Below are 19,936 nucleotides of genomic sequence, written 5' to 3'. Positions count from 1 at the left end.
GGGCCCAAAATTAAGATAACATAGATGGGAGAGGTCTCTATGAATAGGAATTCCTAAGTATTTGATACCCTGTGAGGGCCAGGCAAAGGGAAAGTTGGACTGGATGGAATCCTATATGGATTTAGGGAGGGAGACATCGAGGGCCTCAGACTTCGCTGCATTGATTTTAAAATTTTACCATGTAACAAAGTGATCTATTTCAGCCATAACAGCAGGGATGGATATATGTGATTGAGTGATATATACTAGGACATCATCAGCAAATAGAGAGCACTTGTACTCGGTGCCTCCCACCTCAATCCACCTAATATTGGGGTTATGGCGAATTGATGAGAGCAGGTGCTCCGTCACTAGGATGTATAAGAGAGGGGACAGAGGACATCCCTGCCTTGTCCCATTGGTGATTGTGAAAGGTGATGAAAATGTTCTGACGCACCCCCTGGGCCTTGGGACACCCGGAGCCGGACCCTTTTTGGTGGATGCTGGTGGTTGTAGTCTTCGTGGCGGCGATCCGGTTCCGTGGCTCAGGGCGGTCAAACCAGTGGCGGAACTATTTATGTGGTTTTGATGTTTAAATGTCCGACTACGCCACCCGTGGATTGCGGTCAGAGTGAACCACCGCTACAGGGCAGACCGCTAAGGCTGGTGTTGTGGGTGCAGCAGAGCGTAGCATAACTCCCCACGGGAGGAGTATAGCCTCAGGGCAGTGTATGCGGAGGATGGGGGTGATGGTAACGACACGGAGTCAGTGATGCAGTTCAGGGCCTTTACTCACAGTTCTTATTATCCAGACCACATCTGCAGGTAACGGCTGCCCACGTCGTACTGTGCTCACCAGGTGAGGGGCTCAGACAACTCCCAGATAACTTTGGAGCGCTTCACAGGGCCCCCTTTGTGTGTCCTTTGTCTGGCCTTTCTTACCAACACTTCTGTCCGGCTGCCTCGGGCCTCCTCTTGGTAAACTTGGCGCCAGTTTCCCTGACCCTATGTGGTGCCTTCCTAGCGGGTGGAGCAAGGGGCTGCGCCACATAAAATGTCAGAGCCTCCGGTTTCTAGCTGAGGGTCGTTTCCTGCCTCCACTAGTTCGGGGACCGGTCTCCCCCTTTGGCCTGACCCCTCCACGCAGGTGGATTCGGGCGTGCGGTGGCGACTCGCCCGTCCGCACCCCTGGGATCCCTTCATTCCTCGTTCCTGGAGCCTTCTCCGCTCCTCTTCCTTCCTTCTCCCTCTTGCAGGCCTGGGCCTCTGTTACTAGGCCCGCCTCCGGAGCAGAGCTCATGCAGAGCCCCTGCTCCCTGCCACTTCTGCTCAGACTTCTCTGCACTGAACTAAGATGGTGCCCACCTTTTATACTCCCTTCTCAATGCACCCAGGAACTGCTTCCTCCCTGCTCCTGCACTGCAGGGTTCCCCTTCCTCAGTGTTCCCTCCCCCCACTCCAGCCAGGGACAGGGACTGTCGTGCCCATCTCAGGGGCATATTGGTCGCCCTGCCCCATGGCAATGTGGTGTAATGCATGCAGGTGTCGGGTCCTGATCCACACTCCATCCTTATCTGAGAGTGAGATATCACACCTCTGGGTGAGGTGCAATACGTCTGTAGCAACCGAGCCCTCGGTGCTACAGTTCCATTTATCTTCAGCCTAGGTGACGTATTGTGATACAGGGCCGTGATTTTGGCTATAAAAGGGTCCCCTAGACCCCTACCCCAAGCTTTTTAAGAGAATCATATATGGCGTGCCAGGAGACTCTATGGAATGCTTTCTCAGCATCCAACGAGAGTATCTACTTACAAATTTTTAACTGCATCTAGCCCAGGAAATACTTTGTGCCTAGTAGCAGTGTCTGCTAGTCAGCGGATTATCCCGGCTGTTAAGCAAGCTACACCACCTGTAGTTTGGACACTTAATTTTTTCAAAGGAAATGCTTCGGGACCACGGGATACTCAGTGAAGAGCATCAGGAGGCACCCCAAGGCATAGGGGCTGGGACTGGCACTAGGATGCCTTGCGGTGGACAGCCGAGCTCGATCCTTATAAAAGCTTTTTAACTGCAGCAGCTTTAGTGGACGCTACTGGAGCTGGAATTACGCGGCTGCTGGCATGAGACTTGCCCTCCAATAGATCCTTGTAAATGGATTTAAAGTGTATTCATTCAAATTAGAGGGACAATTTAAATTAAAAAGCTTAGAGCTGCCTCCACCACAGGGGGGCTCTCTCGACCCACCAGCGGACAGGCACCAGTATTGGGAGAGGGGGGCTGGCCGTCAGGGTTCACCGCGGCTCTGGCACAAACCCGGCGACACGGAGGTGGCACGGGCAGGAGCGGACTGGCCGTCTCGGCTTCTCACTTTTTGGATTTTAGAAGGGCATGACATGCCTATATCTGTGTCTCCCCCTCCTTTTACTCCTCCACCTCTTTTCTTTTCGCATGACTATATGTACTTGTCACTTTTCCATGTGTTAGTTGTGTCTTCTGAGCAGTTTGTCAGCTTTTGGACACCTTTGAAGGTGTTTTCTATGTGTTTCTATGTGTTTTTGTTTGCCTGCCATTGGTTTTAACGGTGTTCGAAGGTGTTCGACGAACAGTTCGACGAACAGTTCGGCGAACACACGGGTGTTCGACGAACCGAACCGAACTCGAACACTACGGGGGTGGCTCAACACTAATTCTTAGTAACAGGACGTCCAACTGTGTGAAATCTAAGTGTCACATGTCTGTCAGTATATACACTTTACCTTTTCTGAAAGGCCACAGATGCTGCAATACCATTAAGCAAGAGGCACCACTAACCGAACAACACCATGAAGAGCAAGGAGATCCCCAAACAACACCATGAAGACCGTTGAGAAGTACAGGTCACGGTTGGGTTATAAAAAAATATTCCAATCTCTGATGATCCTCCAGAACACCATTAAATTCATTATCATCAAATGGAAAGAGCATGGTAACACAACAAACCTGCCAATGGAGGAGGCCCACCAAAACTCTCAGTGAGGGAAAGAAGGGCATTAATCAGTGAGGCAGCACAGAGACCAAAGGTAACCCTGAAGGAGCTGCAGAGTTCCCAAGCAGAGACTGGAGTATCTGTCCATACAAACACATTAAGCCGAGAACTCCATAGAGGTGGCCTTTTTGGAAGAGTGGGCACAAAAAAGCCTTTGCTTACACACAAAAATTGTAAAGCTCGTTTTGAGTTTGTAAAAAGACATGTGGGAGACTCCCCAAATGTCTGGAGGAAGGTGCTGTGGTCAGATGAGACCAAAATTTAACTTTCTGGCCACCAAGCTAAACGCTATGTCTGGCACCAAACCAACACAGAGCATCAACCAAAGAACACCATACCCACGGTGAAACATGGTGGTGGCAGCATCATGCTGTGGGGATGTATTTCGGCAACAGGGACAGAGAAAATGGTCCTAGTCAAGAGGAAGATGGATGGCGCGAAATACAGGTATATTCTTGAGCAAAACCTGTTTCAGTCAGTGATCTAAGACTGGGATGGAGGTTCACCTTCCAACAAGAGAATGACCCAGAGCATACTGCTAAAGCAACACTCGAGTGGTTTAAGGGGAAACATGTAAATGTATTGGAATGACCTAGACAATGCCCAGACCTTAATCCAATTGAGAATCTGTGGTCAGACTTGACAATTGCTGTTCACCAGAAGGAGCCATCTAACTTGAAGGAGCTGGAGCAGTTTTGTCTTGAGGAATGAGCAAAAATCCCAGTGGCAATATGTGGAAAGCTCAGAGAGACCTATCCAAAGCGACTTGCAGCTGTAATTGCTGCAAAAAGGAGGCTCTACAAAGCAGCGACTTTAGGGGGGGTGAACAGTTATGCACACTGAAGTTTTCAGTTATTTTGTCCTATTTGTTGCTTCATTCACAATAAAAGAAAACCACATTTTCACAGTTGTAGGGATGTTCCTTACATGAACTAATGCAAACTCTAAAAAAACAACTGTGAAATTCCAGGTTGTGAGGCATCAAATTATGAAAAATGCTGGGGGTGGGGGGTGAATACTTCTCGCAAGCCACTCTAAATATATATAATGATAGGTCCGTATCAAGATTCATTGTAATTTTATTTTGCACGTTAACAAAAGTGGTCCCCAAACACTGTTATTCTTATAAAATAACAAAAGGAGCAGGTATTCCTTCACCCTTCTCATGTTCAGCACTGGCTCTCAATGCTGCTCTGGTTTCAGGGGATTTTGGCTACAGAGGTGACATCACGTTGACATCACATCACTTAGCTCAATTGCTCAGTGATGTGCACTGTCGATGTTATGTCGCAACTGCAGCCAAAATACAGAAACCGGAGCAGCGTATTCCCAAAAGTGCTGGATCAAGGAAGGGTTATTACCTGCTCATTTTGCTATCTTGCAAGTCTAAAAGTATTTGGGTAACCCTTTAATGTGCTGGAGAGACATTTTTTTTCAATTCTATAATGTTCGAGGATGAGAGTGCTTTCACACTGCGTTCAGGCATTCGTTCAGTGGCTCTGTCTGGGCTTACATCCGAATTCCCCGTAAAAAGTATTCAGGCGCATGTACCGCCAAGGCCATATACTGTGATGGTGTCGACAGAGCGAACGTGCGCTCTGACGTGCATCACTTTCCGGCATGTACACCTACTGGAGATGGACACCCAGATGTAGTCTACTACGTCTGATTGTTCGCCTCCAGTCGGTGTATACACCCGGAAATGATGCACGTCAAAGCGCACCTTCGCTCTGTTGGCACCATCATAGTGTATGGCCCCGTCGGCGCATATACCCAAATCCCATTTTGAGGGGGTTCGGACATAAGCCCAGGTGGAGACACTGAACGGGTACCTGAATGCAGTGTGAAAGCACTATTTCTGTTTTTCTTTTAGTTTATCAGCACACAGACATAGAGAAATATAGAAATGAATTATCAAAGGAGCTGTGTCTGAACAAGAGCGACAATTCTCCAGGTAAGTAAATAATTATCTCTGTGGGAGCTCATAAGTATGCATGCTATTAACTAATGAGCTTGTATTTTAGTTTAGTGATAGGTAAGGGAGTCTTTCTATAGTGCTGTCATACAGTATATCACAGATGTAGCACAATGCTAGAGAAACATAAGAAAGCGGGCTCTGACAACATCAGGTGGAGATATTGAAATGGGTTGAGACTGACTCACATAAACTGTTTTTGCAGCTCCTACAGAAATAAATGGGATTTAGAGAAATCGCTTAATGAGCTTTGCTAATTTCATAACTCAGGGTTTCATGGTTGAGATGGGAATAAGCCTTTAACCCATTCCAGCCGCAATAAATTTTCGTTTTGGTACTTATGTTTTGTTCCTCTCATTCTTCCAAGAGCCTTAAAGTGGTGGGCTGGTACCTAAAATGTCCTTTTTAAAATCTCTATCTTTACACCCTAACCACTTTTGTAATTAGATTTATAACACAACACCCTACACTTCTCCCTGTCTAGCTAATCCCTAAATGTGTTTTTTATGTCACTTCCTGTGACATTTCGTTTGAGAGGAGTCTCACACAGGACGTCACAGGAAGCTGGGGCTGCACTCACTCTCTGTAGCATCTATCGCCTGTCCTGGAACAGGATGTCATCAGGGGGTGGTGCTGAAGTTACTTACTACAGTTTCTTGCATTGCTGCTCTCTCAACCCATGGTGATCAATGCGGTGAGTGCAGTGCCTGAACACTGCTTTTATCTAAGCCGCTGCTCCTTCAAAGGCCCCCTTCATATGTCCTGGTGATTCTGGTACTGGAAAAAACAATACCAGTGAGGTCCGTGTCCGTGTGCCATCCGTGTGTTAGTGGGAAACCATCCATGTGGCATACGTATGTATGTGTGTCAGTGTACAGTGGTGGCCAAAAGTATTGGCACCCCTGCAATTCTGTCAGATATTCAGTTTCTTCCTGAAAATTATTGCAATCACAAATTCTTTGGTATTATTATCTTCATTTAATTTGTCTTCAATGAAAAAACACAAAAAGAATTGTCCTAAAGCCAAATTGGATATAATTCCACACCAAACCTAAAAAAGGGGGTGGACAAAAGTATTGGCACTGTTTGAAAAATCATGTGATGCTTCTCTAATTCGTGTAATTAACAGCACCTGTAACTTACCTGTGGCACCTAACAGGTGTTGGCAATAACTAAATCACACTTGCAGCCAGTTAACATGGATTAAAGTTGACTCAACCTCTGTCCTGTGTCCTTGTGTGTACCACATTGAGCATGGAGAAAAGAAAGAAGACCAAAGAACTGTTTGAGGACTTGAGAAACCAAATTGTGAGGAAGCATGAGCAATCTCAAGGCTACAAGTCCATCTCCAAAGACCTGAATGTTCCTGTGTCTTCCGTGTGCAGTGTCATCAAGAAGTTTAAACCCCATGGCACTGTGGCTAACCTCCCTAGATGTGGATGGAAAAGAATAATTGACAAGAGATTTCAACGCAAGATTGTGCGGATGGTGGATAAAGAACCTCGACTAACATCCAAACAAGTTCAAGCTGCCCTGCAGTCCGAGGCTACAACAGTGTCAACCCGTACTATCCGTCGGCGTCTGAATGAAGAGGGACTGTATGGTAGGATACCCAGGAAGACCCCACTTCTTACTCCGAGACATAAAAAAGCCAGGCTGGAGTTTGCCAAAACTTACATGAGAAAGCCTAAAATGTTTTGGAAGAATGTTCTCTGGCCAGATGAGACAAAAGTCGAGCTTTTTGGGAAAAAGCATCAAAATAGAGTATACAGGAAAAAAAAAGAGGCATTCAAAGAAAAGAACACGGTCCCTACAGTCAAACATGGCGGAGGTTACCTGATGTTTTGGGGTTGTTTTGCTGCCTCTGGCACTGGACTGCTTGACCGTGTGCATGGCATTATGAAGTCTGAAGACTACCAACAAATTTTGCAGCATAATGTAGGGCCAAGTGTGAGAAAGCTGGGTCTCCCTCAGAGGTCATGGGTCTTCCAGCAGGACAATGACCCAAAACACACTTCCAAAAGCACTATAAAATGGTTTGAGAGAAAGCCCTGGAGACTTCTAAGGTGGCCAGCAATGAGTCCAGACCTGAATCCCATAGAACACCTGTGGAGAGATCTCAAAATGGCAGTTTGGAGAAGGCACCCTTCAAATATCAGGGACCTGGAGCAGTTTGCCAAAGAAGAATGGTCTACAATTCCAGCAGAGCATTGTAAGAAACTGATTGATGGTTATCGGAAGCGGTTGTTCGCAGTTATTTTGGCTAAAGGTTGTGCAACCAAGTATTAGGCTGCGGGTGCCAATACTTTTGTCCGGCCCATTTTTGGAGTTTTGTGTGAAATGATCAATGATTTGATTTTTGCTTCATTCTCTTTTGTGTTTTTTCCTTGCAAGCAGATTAAATGAAGATAATAAGACCAAAGAATTTGTGATTGCAATCATTTTCAGGAAGAAACTGAGTATTATCTGACAGAATTGCAGGGGTTCCAATACTTTTGGCCACCACTGTACATGTGTATCATCTGTGTGCCATCTGTGTGCACCATTTGTGTGACAAGTACTGGAAAAGAATGAAGAATACAAATGACAGATGTTTAGGTGTTAGATGTGCAAACATAGAGATAGAAAGACAGATAGAAATAAGTCTGTGATATATATAATCAGTTCTTTGCGTGTGTTGTTTTCTGTACTTGTATTTAGCACGAAAATAAATAAATGGAAAAAATGGCATGGGGTTCCCTTTATTTTTAATAACCAGTCGAGGGAAAGCAGACAGCTGGGGGCTGGTGTTATTATTCTGGGAAGGGGCCAATATCCTTGGACCTTCCCAGTCTATTAATATCAGCTCACAGCTGTCTGCTTTATTAAAAAGGGGGGCCAAAAAAAATTGCAAAGGCTAAGCAGACAGCTGAAGGCCGATATTAATAGGGTGATAAGGGGCCATGAATATTTGCCCCTTCCCAGACTAATAACACCAACCCTCAGCAGACCCAGAAATGGCGCATCCATTAGATGTGCCAATGGGCGCTTAGCCTCAGCTCTTCTCGATTGCCCTGGTGCTGTGGCAATTGGAGTAATGGTTTTGGGGTTGATGTCAGCTGTCTAATGTCCGCTGACATCAAGCCCATGGGTTAGAATTGGAGAGGAGTCGGGTATCGCAGGTCACAGCTGGTGGTTCTCACGGTAACTTCTGTGTGATCTGCTAGCTGTGAACTGCTTTAACCTTAATGGCGTCACTGTCGGTGTTTCTCACACTACTCTCAGTGTGTTCTGGCGGGTGTGATGAGCGGTCACATTACTGATGTCGTGGGACCTCCTTATTATGGATTTACGGCGGATCATTGTGGATTACTTTTATTTTTGCTAATAAATGGGTAAAAGAGGGAATTTGTCGGGGTGTGCTTTTTAAAATTAAAGTAATTTTCTCTGTGTGTGTTTATGTATTTTCACTACAGGGTTCGAAATGGGGGTGTCTGACTGACACCTCTCCATTACTAATTCCATAGCTTGATGGCAGCTGTGATTTTTGACAAATCACAGCTGTCATCAAACCAGTATATTACCCCAATTGCCACTGCACTAGGGCATCAGGATGAGCCAGGTAAAGCACTAGAATTGGCGCATCTCATGTGATGTGCCAATTCTGGGGCAGCTGCGGGCTTCTATTTTTTGGCTTGGGACCGGCCAATAACCCTGGACCATCTCAGCCTAATAATAGAAGCCCGCAGCTGTCTGCTTTCTCTGCGCTGGTTTTAAAATATAGGAAGGGACCCCATGCCATTTTTTATTTAATTATTTACTGCACACTATTCCCAGGCGGCAGTTGCTGACTATAACTGTGTCTGTGTCGCCTGGTCTCGCTGATTGCAGGGAGACCAGGTGAGGAAGATGACCGCTCTAGTCAGCACCTGGTGCCTGGGAATAGTGCTAACTGTTGGTGCCATGAAGAGGTTGGCACACTGGGGTGCCATTTTGGTGCCCATAGCAGTTCCAGTGCGCTGTAGATATAGCTCCTTGACGAAAGAGAAGAAGTTATGTGTGAGCTATGTCTGCAGCGCACTGGAACTACTATGGGCACCAAAATGTGCACTATATGCCCTATTGGGGGTCTCTACGTGGGAGAAACAGGACAGAAATTGAGAGCAAGGATGAGGTCTCATCGCCACACGATTATAGAAAAACGATGTACCGGTGGCCAAACATTTCTGTGGTCCAGGACACAACATCAACAACATAAAAGTTGCCTTTGGCACCCTCCACACAGGAATAAATCTGTCAGGAGTATTTATGTCTCACTACAAAATCAGAGGAATCTGCTCCAGAGACACTGAGGGCACCAAGCCTCTGATCTTACATGGATATTGGGACCATAAAACTTTCACACCACTAACCTAATCCAATTAAGGATTTACTCTCTGAGCTCAGTTTATTTGTTTATTGAAATGTCAATTCATTACGCCATGCATCTGCTTTGTTTTTTTTTGTACATATATTTGTGTTTCTTCATATATCTTTTTGTACCAGCCTGAGGAAGAGACCTAAGTTGTCTCGAAAGCTTGCCTTGTAACATCATTTATTTTATTTTTGTTATCCATTAAAAGGTATCATAACTAGTGTTGATCGAGCACTAAAATTCTCGGGTGCTCGAAGCTCGGGCTGAGCTCGCCGTGATACTCAGGTGCTCGACCCGAGCAACGAGCCCAATGTTAGTCTATGGGAGACCCGAGCATTTTTGCGGTGGCACCCCCAGCAGTCTTTTAAAAGCCTAACAAGTGCCCAAAACGATAGTGACAGTGCTCAAATGACATGGGGACAGCATGGGCATCGCCCCAGGAAGCATTTCTGACCCCCAGGTCACTGCTGTCAACAACGTGGTCAAAGGTATTAAGCCACTTTTACAGGGCTCACAATAAAACGTTCAAAAACGAAACAGAAACTTTTTTCCTGTGAAATATGTTAAGGAATTTCTTTTCCAGGGTAAAGACTTGTGTATAAGGTAAAATAAATAACCAAAAACAAAAATACTCCTCCACACTTTGGGCTATGCTCACAAGTAGCATTTTTTATGCGTTTTTGCACTTTTGTATTGCTTTCAACTGTGACAAATGCCTTCACTGGGAAATGTCATTTTAACATTTTACAACCTTATCTGGCCATGTGCTGTGTGACACATGCATAAAGTGCTGAAGACATGGGAACAGCATGGGGAAGACCCCTGGAAGCATCTCTGACACCCAGGTCACTGTCTAAAAGTGTGCCCATCATAAGTGATCCTTGCCGCATCAGAAGATGCAGACTTGCAACTATCCCCGTGCAAGTTCTAGTCCCAGGGCAGTGTTCAATTGTACCTCCCACATTCCTTGCAATACAAGCGCAAGCATGCAGCCTGCCACCCACCCCCAGGCTGCAATACTATACTGCTTGCTTGCACTTGAAATTGGGCCTTATAGGCATGTGGAGGCGGAATCTGGCCACCACGTCATGGCTGCGTTGGCGGCCTGGAATCCATACTCAGTCCCCAGCCACCCGGCGGCTTGGTGTCCATGCTTGGTCCCTAGCCGCCCCGCGGCCGGGTGTCCACACACGGTTCCCAGCCGCCTGGGGGCAGCCGGGTGTCCATAAACGGTCCCCAGCCGCCCCTATTTCTCCTTGGAACATCCCCACACAAACTTTTCTTAGCCCAGCCTGCTTTAGGGCAGCATTGGACGAGCCCACCAGAGAACCAGACTCCTCCGGTGGGCCCTGGCTTCTCCATCAGGGGAGTTGAGAGTGCCAAGGTGAGGAGCATGATGATGATGACAGAAGTTAGCATCTGCTTTGTTTTCTTTTAATGCAAGTGAAAGTGTGCAGCCTGCCACCCACCCATCCCCAGACTGCAATGCCATACTGCTAGCTTGCACTTGAAATGGGGCCTTTTAGTTTGGAGGAGGCCGAAGCTGGCCACTACCTCATGGCTGCTTCGGCAGCGAGGTATCCATACTCAGTCCCCAGCCGCCCCTATTTGTCCTGGTGTGCCTTATACATAAGATTAAGCGCGTATACCAAAACATTACCTGTGCCCTCCCCAGTGCATTTAGTGGGAAGGAGAGCCTATTCCGCTGTAGTGTGTGCATGCCAACCCCCTGTTCATGGTACATGCGAAGATGCCTCCCACCCTGCACCTGTCGTTGCAGACTTGCAACTACCCCGTTCAAGTCCTTGTCCCAGAGCAGTGTTCAATTGTACCTCTCCCATTCCTTGCAATGCAAGCGCAAGTATGCAGCATGCCACCCACCCACCCCCAGGCTGCAATACCATACTGCTTGCTTGCACTTTAAATTGGGCCTTTTAGGCATGTGGAGGCGGAATCTGGCCACCACGCCATGGCTTCGTCGGCGGCCTGGTCCCCAGTCGCCCGGTGGCCGGATGTCCCCGCTTGCTCCCCAGCCTCCAGGGGGCGGCCGGGTGTCCATACTCGGTCCCCAGCCACCCCTATTTGTCCCCGTAACCTTTCCCACACTTTTCTTAGCCTGGTCTGCTTTAGGGCAGAATTGGCCGAGCCCAACAGACAACCAGACTCCTCCGGTGGGCCCTGGCTTCTCCATCAGGGGAGTTGAGAGTGCCAAGGTGAGGAGCATGATGAGGATGATAGAAGTTAGCATCTGCTTTGTTTTGTTGGAATACAAGCGCATGTATGTAGTAGCGGCTAGGCCTGAGGTGGTCAGCGTTTTGGCGCATATCCTACCTCCTCCTAGGATTGCTGGATGTTTTCCTGCTACTATCCAAGTTCTATGACTCCCGTTAAAACAAAGCTTCAGGTGATAAATGATGGATGAGGTAGTGGCAAAGGAGAAAGAGCAGGAGGAACAGGGACCATTCACGTCAATATCAGGCCAGTCAACCAGATATGTCTTGTAGGATATGTTTCTGTAACAAAAGGAGTGGTTCGGCTACACAGTTATAGGGCATACAGTGAGTGCAATGCCTACCAAAAATTTCGAGGCACTCCAATGCCCCTTGGAAATGACATGGAGGTCAGAGGGCCTTAACTAAACCTTTTTTTCCATTTATAGCAACTTGGTCTCCTGTGCACTGTTGGCCTAAGCAGTGAATGGAAGGCTTTCCAAAAATGATGAGGAACTGCAATGCCCCTTACAAGAGCCATGCAGTACAGCATATTACAAACATAAGTCCCTGTAGCGTCGGCGTCCCTGCCTCCTGCTAGGCAGGGACGCCGTTCCACTCACCTCTCCGCTCCGTGCCCGGCGCCTCCTCCTGCTCTGCTGGCAGCGCGCGCTGCTTCCCGGTCACTGTGCTTAGGGCGCGCGCGCGTGCGCTCCCTCTCTCTTAAAGGGGCCGCGCGCGCCGTCCTAAGGAGTCCCCGGCCAATGGCCGGAGGATCTCACCATATATAAGGCACCTCCTCCAAAATGGAGGTGCCCGAGCAATGTTGTTGCAAAGCCTTTCAACTACCAGCATCTGCCAGTCTGTCTATGGATCAGTCCGCCCGCGGACCAGGAAGCACCTGCCAGATACCTGCCTGATACCTGCCTGCCTGCCAGCCTGTCCAGAGACTCTTACCTGCTCACCTGGGAGCGCTCACCTGCTACCCGCCTGCTAGCCTACCTGGAGGCTTAGCCGTCACTTGCTGTCACCACCTGCCTGTCCAGAGACTCTTACCATGCTGTCACTTGCTATGACCACCTGCCTGTCCAGAGACTCTTATCCTGCTGACACTTGCTGTGACCCCCCGCCTGTCAAGAGACTGTCCCCTTCACTTGCCGTGACTGCCTGCTTTCCCTGGGAGCCACCCGCTTCCTTACAAGGACTGCCCCTTTGTATAGTAGCTCAGAGGTTCCACCTCCCAGACCCGTTACAGTTTGCTCGGACCATGGAACCCGGTGGCACCCAAACTCCCTCGCTCTCGGACCTATGCCATGAACTGTCCCGTCAGAGGTCCCAACAGGAGTCCATCCTGAGCCACCTGCGTAGTGTTAACTCCCGCCTGGACACACTAACTACCTCTTCGGGACCTGCTTCCAGTCGCACGACTCCTACCCCGGCAGCGTCGCTGTCCATCAATACCATGGCATCCCTTCCCGGTCCCCGCCTTTCCGCCCCGCCTCGTTTTAGTGGAGATCCCGGTCAGGCACAGGGCTTCATTAACCAGTGCACCCTGCACTTCGAACTTTTGGCATACCAGTTCACCACTGACCGAGCCAAGGTGGCCTTCATCATGTCCCATCTCACTGGGGAGGCACTGGCTTGCCTAAATCCTCTATGGGAGAGAGGAGACCCCCTGGTATCCAACCTGCCAGCCTTTCTCACGGCTTTCCGGAAAGTCTTCGACGAACCAGGACGAAAGACCTCATCCGCCTCATCTCTGCTACGCCTCCGTCAAGGGAGTCTCACCGTGGGCCAATATGCCATACGGTTCCGTACCCTTGCTTCCGAGCTTGCCTGGGATAATGAGGCACTGGTTTCCGTCTTCTGGGAGGGCCTGTCCGGTCAGATTAAAGATGAACTTGCCGGTCGGGACATTCCTACCACTCTCGATGACTTAGTGACACTTGCCACCCGGATTGACATCCGGTTCCAGGAGCGCACCAAAGAGGTCACCCATGAGAGGAGGTTTCCATGCCTTACTCCTACTTTTCTGAATCCCGTCTCTTCCTCTGTAACTCCCCGGGCACACTCACCAGAGCCCATGCAGGTCGACCAAACCAAGATGGTCAAGACCCATCAAGAGTCTCGCCATGCCGAGGGGAGCTGTTTCTACTGCAGTAGTAAGGAGCACCGCATCCGTTCCTGCCCGGAGAGGTCGGGAAACGCCTGTGTCTAGGATCGCTCAGAGAGGTCGTCCTAGACAAAAATAAATCCTCTCCTTCTCTGATGCTGTCGGTCTCTATCATCTGCGGGAAGAACCGTTACTTTGAACTTGCTCAACTTGATTCTGGAGCTGCCGGAAATCTCATTTCTCAGTCCCTGGTAGAGAAATACCGCATTCCCACCAAACCTCTGGCTGTACCCTTATCTGTCGCCTCCCTGGATGGGGGTCTCTTACCGCATCCCATCCAACTCATCACCGAATCCATAACTCTGCAGGTGGGAATGCTGCACTCTGAGAGCATCTTCTTCCATGTTCTGCCTGGACTCTCTCACGCCCTCTTGCTAGGCCTACCTTGGCTCCAGAGACATGCACCCGTGCTTGATTGGCAAACCGGAGAAGTCCTTCGCTGGGGGAAGGACTGCCATAAGACTTGTTTAGTTCCCGTTTGTCCTGCCCGTCCTTCTCCTACCCCAGCCAATCTACCCGGCCTACCGGTTCCCTATTGGTCTTATGCGGACGTCTTTAACAAAAGAAAAGCAGAGACATTACCCCCTCATAGACCATACGATTGCCCAATCGACCTGATACCCGGCGCTACTCCTCCCCGTGGGCGTATTTACCCTTTGTCCGCTGCTGAAACCCGGTCCATGTCTGAATATATCGAGGAGAATCTGGCCCGGGGATTTATCCGGAAATCTACCTCCCCGGCGGGAGCAGGCTTCCTCTTCGTCAAAAAGAAAGACGGCTCACTCCGTCCCTCTATAGAATATAGAGGCCTTAACCAGATCACGGTGAAAAATAAATACCCCCTTCCGCTCATTCCTGAATTATTTGACCGTCTGAGGGGTGCTAGAATCTTCACCAAGCTGGATCTCCGTGGGGCGTATAACATGGTCCGTATCCGTCAAGGGGATGAATGGAAGACAGCATTCAACACCCAGGACGGCCACTATGAATACCTCGTAATGCCCTTCAGTCTCTGTAATGCTCCCGCCGTCTTTCAAGAGTTGGTCAATGACATCTTCCGTGACCTTCTCTACTCCTGCGCTGCGTGGTGGTGTACCTGGACGACATTTTGGTCTTCTCTCCGGATCTTCCCACACACCGGAGGGACGTTCGTCAGGTCCTGCTCAGGCTCAGGCAGAACCACCTCTACGCAAAATATGAGAAGTGCCTCTTTGAGCAGACCTCGCTTCCGTTTCTGGGCTACATAATCTCTCAGACCGGCCTACGAATGGATCCTGAGAAACTGTCTGCCATCAAGAAGTGGCCCCGACCGGAGGGGTTGAAGGCTATTCAGCGGTTCCTGGGCTTCGCCAACTACTACTGCCTCTTCATTCCGCACTTCTCTTCCCGGACTGCCCCTATCTCTGCGCTCACCCGTAAGGGCGCTAATCCCAAAGAATGGCCGCCCGAAGCAGAGGAGGCCTTCCTTTCCTTGAAACAAGCTTTCTCCTCCGCCCCTGTGCTGCATCGTCCGGACGGCAACAAACAATTCTTCCTAGAAGTAGACGCTTCCTCCTCCGGAGCCGGAGCGGTACTCACCCAAAAGTCGTCTTCCGGAAGAATGGTAACCTGTGGCTTCTTCTCCAAACTCTTCTCCTCTTCTGAGCGCAATTATTCTATAGGAGACCGAGAATTATTAGCCATTAAGCTGGCACTGGAGGAGTGGCGTTACCTGCTCGAGGGGGCTCTTCACCCGGTAATAATTTACACAGACCACAAGAACTTGGCTTACCTCCAGAGTGCCCAGAGACTTAACCCGCGCCAAGTGGTCCTTGTTCTTCGCCCGCTTTGATTTCATTCTTCATTTTCGCCCCGGCAGACAAAAACATCAAAGCTGATGCCTTGTCCCGATCCTTTTTGGTCTCTGATCTAGAGGAGGAGCCTAAGCACATCATCGACCCCGCCAAAGTAATGCAGGTGGCCCCCGTGAATCTAAATCGTCTTCCACCCGGTAAGACGTTCGTAACAGTACCTGATCGTGAGAAGGTCCTACACTGGGGACATTCGTCTAAGCTAGCTGGCCATGCTGGTCAGAAAAAGACCCTCCTGCTTATTACCCGGCATTACTGGTGGCCTACCCTGCACAAGGACGTAATAGACTTTGTTTCAGCCTGTGCGTCCTGCGCCCGCAACAAGGTTCCTAGACACCTGCCAGCCGGCCGCCTCCTGCCTCTTCCTGTACCTGCTGCCCCGTGGCAGCATATAGCCATGGACTTTATAACGGACCTCCCTGTCTCTGCCGGTTGTATGGTCATTTGGGTGGTCGCTGACCGCTTTTCTAAGATGGCTCACTTCATTCCCCTGCCGGGCCTCCCGTCTGCATCTGAGTTGGCTAAAGACTTTATCCATCATATTTTCCGTCTTCTTGGTCTTCCTCTCCACATCGTATCCGATTGAGGAGTTCAGTTCACCTCTCGCTTCTGGCGAGCCATGTGTAAATTGCTGGGGGTCACCTTGGACTTCTCTTCTGCTTATCACCCACAGTCCAATGGTCAAGTAGAGCGGATCAACCAAATTTTAACCAGTTACCTCCGGCACTTTGTTAATGCTCACCATTCCGACTGGGTGGATCTTTTACCGTGGGCCGAATTTTCCTACAATAATCACGAGAGCGAATCTTCCTCCAAATCCCTGTTTTTTATAGTCTACGGTAAGCATCCTCGGATCCCGTTTCCCATCTCCACCTCGGTGGACAATCCGGCTGCGGAATCTCTTGTTAGCAAATTTTCCTCCATTTGGGAAAGTACCAGATCTGCACTTCTTCAGTCATCCGAGCGGATGAAAAAACAGGCTGACAAAAGACGTCTGGATCCGCCACAATTCCGTCCTGGAGATAAAGTCTGGCTCTCGTCCAAATATGTCCGGCTCAAGATTCCTTCCTACAAGTTAGGGCCTCGGTTCATCGGACCACTGGAAGTTATCAAACAAATCAACCCGGTGGCCTATAAATTGAAACTCCCGGCCAACTTGCGGATCCCTAACTCCTTCCATGTATCTCTACTCAAACCCGTTGTACTTAACTCTTTTTCCAAGTCTACAGGTACGCCTCCTGCTCCGGTTTCCGCTGAAAACGAGTTTGAGGTAGAGAACATTCTGGCCACCAAAAGGGTAAGAGGAAAGACCTTTTTTCTAGTGGATTGGAAGGAGTTTGGTCCTGAGGAGAGAACGTGGGAGCCCCGGGAGAACATCCATGCCCCTCTCATCCTTGATAAATTTCTCTCTGGCCTAAAAAAGGGGGGGCCTAAAGGGGGGGGTACTGTAGCGTCGGCGTCCCTGCCTCCTGCTAGGCAGGGACGCCGTTCCCCTCACCTCTCCGCTCCGTGCCCGGCGTGCTCCTCCCGCTCTGCTGGCAGCGCGCTCCCTCTCTCTTAAAGGGGCCGCGCGCGCCGTCCTAAGGAGTCCCCGGCTAATGGCCGGAGGATCTCACCATATATAAGGCACCTCCTCCAAAATGGAGGTGCCCGAGCAATGTTGTTGCAAAGCCTTTCAACTCTGCTTCAGCCCTCAGGTCCCGTTGCCAGCTTGTTTTCCAGTGCTGTCTACCTGCTTGCAATCCTGCGGTCCGACAGTCTTCCTACCAGCATCTGCCAGTCTGTCTATGGATCAGTCCGCCCGCGGACCAGAAAGCACCTGCCAGATACCTGCCTGATACCTGCCTGATACCTGCCTGCCTGCTAGCCTGTCCAGAGACTCTTACCCGCTCGCCTGGGAGCGCTCACCTGCTACTCGCCTGCTAGCCTACCTGGAGGCTTAGCCGTCACTTGCTGTCACCACCTGCCTGTCCAGAGACTCTTACCCTGCTGTCACTTGCCGTGACCCCCCGCCTGTCAAGAGACTGTCCTCGTCACTTGCCGTGACTGCCTGCCTGCTTTCCCTGGGAGCCACCCGCTTCCTTACAAGGACTGCCCCTTTGTATAGTAGCTCAGAGGTTCCACCTCCCAGACCCGTTACAGTCCCATTATTGGGGAGTGGGTTTCCCATAGTATTTGCTTATGCCTTCCAAGCAAAAGCTTCCAAAAATTAGGATGGAGCAACTTGCAATTCCCCTTACAAGAACCATGCAGTACAGCATATTACAAACATAAGTCCCATTATTGGGGAGTGGGTCTCCCATAGGATTTGCTTATGCCGTCCAAGCAAAAGCTTCCAAAAATTAGGATGGAGCAACTTGCAATGCCCCTTACAAGAGCCATGCAGTACAGCATATTACAAACATAAGTCCCATTATTGGGGAGTGGGTCTCCCATAGGATTTGCTTATGCCTTCCAAGCAAAAGCTTCCAAAAATTAGGATGGAGCAACTTGCAATGCCCCTTACAAGAGCCATGCAGTACAGCATTTTACAAACATAAGTCCCATTATTGGGGAGTGGGTCTCCCATAGGATTTGCTTATGTCGTCCAAGCAAAAGCTTCCAAAAATTAGGACGGAGCAACTTGCAATGCCCCTTACAAGAACCATGCAGTACAGCATATTACAAACATAAGTCCCATTATTGGGGAGTGGGTCTCCCATAGTATTTGCTTATGCCTTCCAAGCAAAAGCTTCCAAAAATTAGGACGGAGCAACTTGCAATGCCCCTTACAAGAACCATGCAGTACAGCATATTACAAACATAAGTCCCATTATTGGGGAGTGGGTCTCCCATAGGATTTGCTTATGCCTTCCAAGCAAAAGCTGACAAAAATAAGGACGGAGGAACTTGCAATGCTGGCACCCTGGTGGTATAGTGGTGGTGGAGGCTGAGGATAAGGAGAAGAACATAAAACAGCCGAAATGAGGAAGCGTATACCCATGTGTGGGTGTGAAGCGGTGCATGTGAATACACCTCCCGAAATAACACAGTGGATTTGACTTTATGTTACTCTGCTGTCATTTGGTGGTGATGAGAAGTCTGGCCCAATCCAGCCCTTGTCCATTTTGATAAGGGTCAGCTTGTCAGCATTATCAGTTGACAGGCGAGTGCGCTTATCAGTTATAATTCCCCCAGTGGCACTAAAACCACGCTCCGATAACATGCTAGGGGCAGGGCAGGCCAGGACTTCCAAGGTGTACAGAGCGAGTTCATTCCAAGTGTCCAGCTTCGATACCCAATAATTAAAAGGCGCAGAGAAATCACGGAGGACGCTGGTACGGTCAACAAGGTACTCCCTCACCATCTTTTGAAACTTTCCACTCCTTGTGAGAGTACCCCGCGCCTCAGGGCCTGTAAGCTGGGCGGGTGTCAGAAATCTGTCCCAGAACGTTGACAGTGTTCCCCTGCCTCTGCTGGATTGGAGTTGCATCTCTCTCGCCTGTACGCCTTGGTTAGGCAACGAACTGTGACCTCTGCCGCTAGCGTGCTCAGATGGGAATTTTTTTAAGAGTTCTGCAGCAAGGGCCTTCTGGTACTGCCCCATTTTTGTAGACCTCTCCACCTCAGGAATAAGAGAGTGAAAGTTCTCCTTGTAGCGGGGGTCTAAAAGTGTCACCAACCAGTAATGACTGTCACCCAACATTTTGACAACGCGAGGGTCACGGTTAAGGCAGCGTAACATAAAGTCAGCCATGCGTGCCAGACTGGTAACGGGTAAGATTTCCGTGTCCTCACCAAGATGACGACTGACCATGCTCTCCTCCTCCTCCTCCTCCCCCCTGTCCTCAGGCCACCCACGCTGAACCGACGGTATGACACTTGTACAGGTACTACCGTCTACAGCGCATGATAGCAGCTCCTGTTCTTACTCCTCCTCCTCCTCCTCTCCCTCATTGTCCCCCAATGCACGTTGGGATGAGATGAGGCTGGGCTGTGTGTAATCGCCCACTACGGCTTCTTGATCCATCTCATCATACTCTGGCTGCAATGCCTCCTCTTTAATTCTCTGCAGAGAGCGTTGCAAAAGACAGACAAGTGGGATGCTGACACTAATGATGGCGTCATCGCCACTCACCATCTTGGTGGCCTCCTCAAGGTTTGTCAGGATGGTACATATGTCAGACATCCAGGTCCACTCCTGAGGTCTTATGTGTGGAGTCTGACCTGAATATCGACGGCCTTGTTGCATCTGGTACTCCACAACTGCTCTCTTCTGCTCACAAATCCTTTGCAACATGTGGAGGGTAGTGTTCCAACGTGTGGGGACATCACACACCAGTCGGTGTGCT

General features: G+C 49.4%; 1 protein-coding gene across 3 annotated transcripts in view; it reads left to right on the top strand.

The window, feature by feature from the left end:
* The window catches only part of LOC141271204 (killer cell lectin-like receptor subfamily B member 1C), a 180,298-nt gene that overhangs the window by 120,369 nt on the left and 39,993 nt on the right, over positions 1–19,936 (top strand). For 2 of the 3 annotated variants that reach the window (XM_073681319.1, XM_073681317.1), the window contains one exon: positions 4,878–4,958. The exons of the other annotated variant lie outside the window; for it this stretch is intronic. In XM_073681319.1, the coding sequence (XP_073537420.1) occupies positions 4,878–4,958 (81 nt within the window). The remainder of the gene's footprint in view (positions 1–4,877; positions 4,959–19,936) is intronic. 3 annotated transcript variants of the gene reach the window in all.

The sequence above is a fragment of the Phyllobates terribilis genome, unplaced genomic scaffold, assembly GCF_046119375.1.
Source record: "Phyllobates terribilis strain yellow unplaced genomic scaffold, ASM4611937v1 Scaffold_5__5_contigs__length_657084704, whole genome shotgun sequence".
NCBI lineage: Eukaryota > Metazoa > Chordata > Amphibia > Anura > Dendrobatidae > Phyllobates > Phyllobates terribilis.
This window is presented reverse-complemented; position numbering and strand designations above follow the sequence as displayed.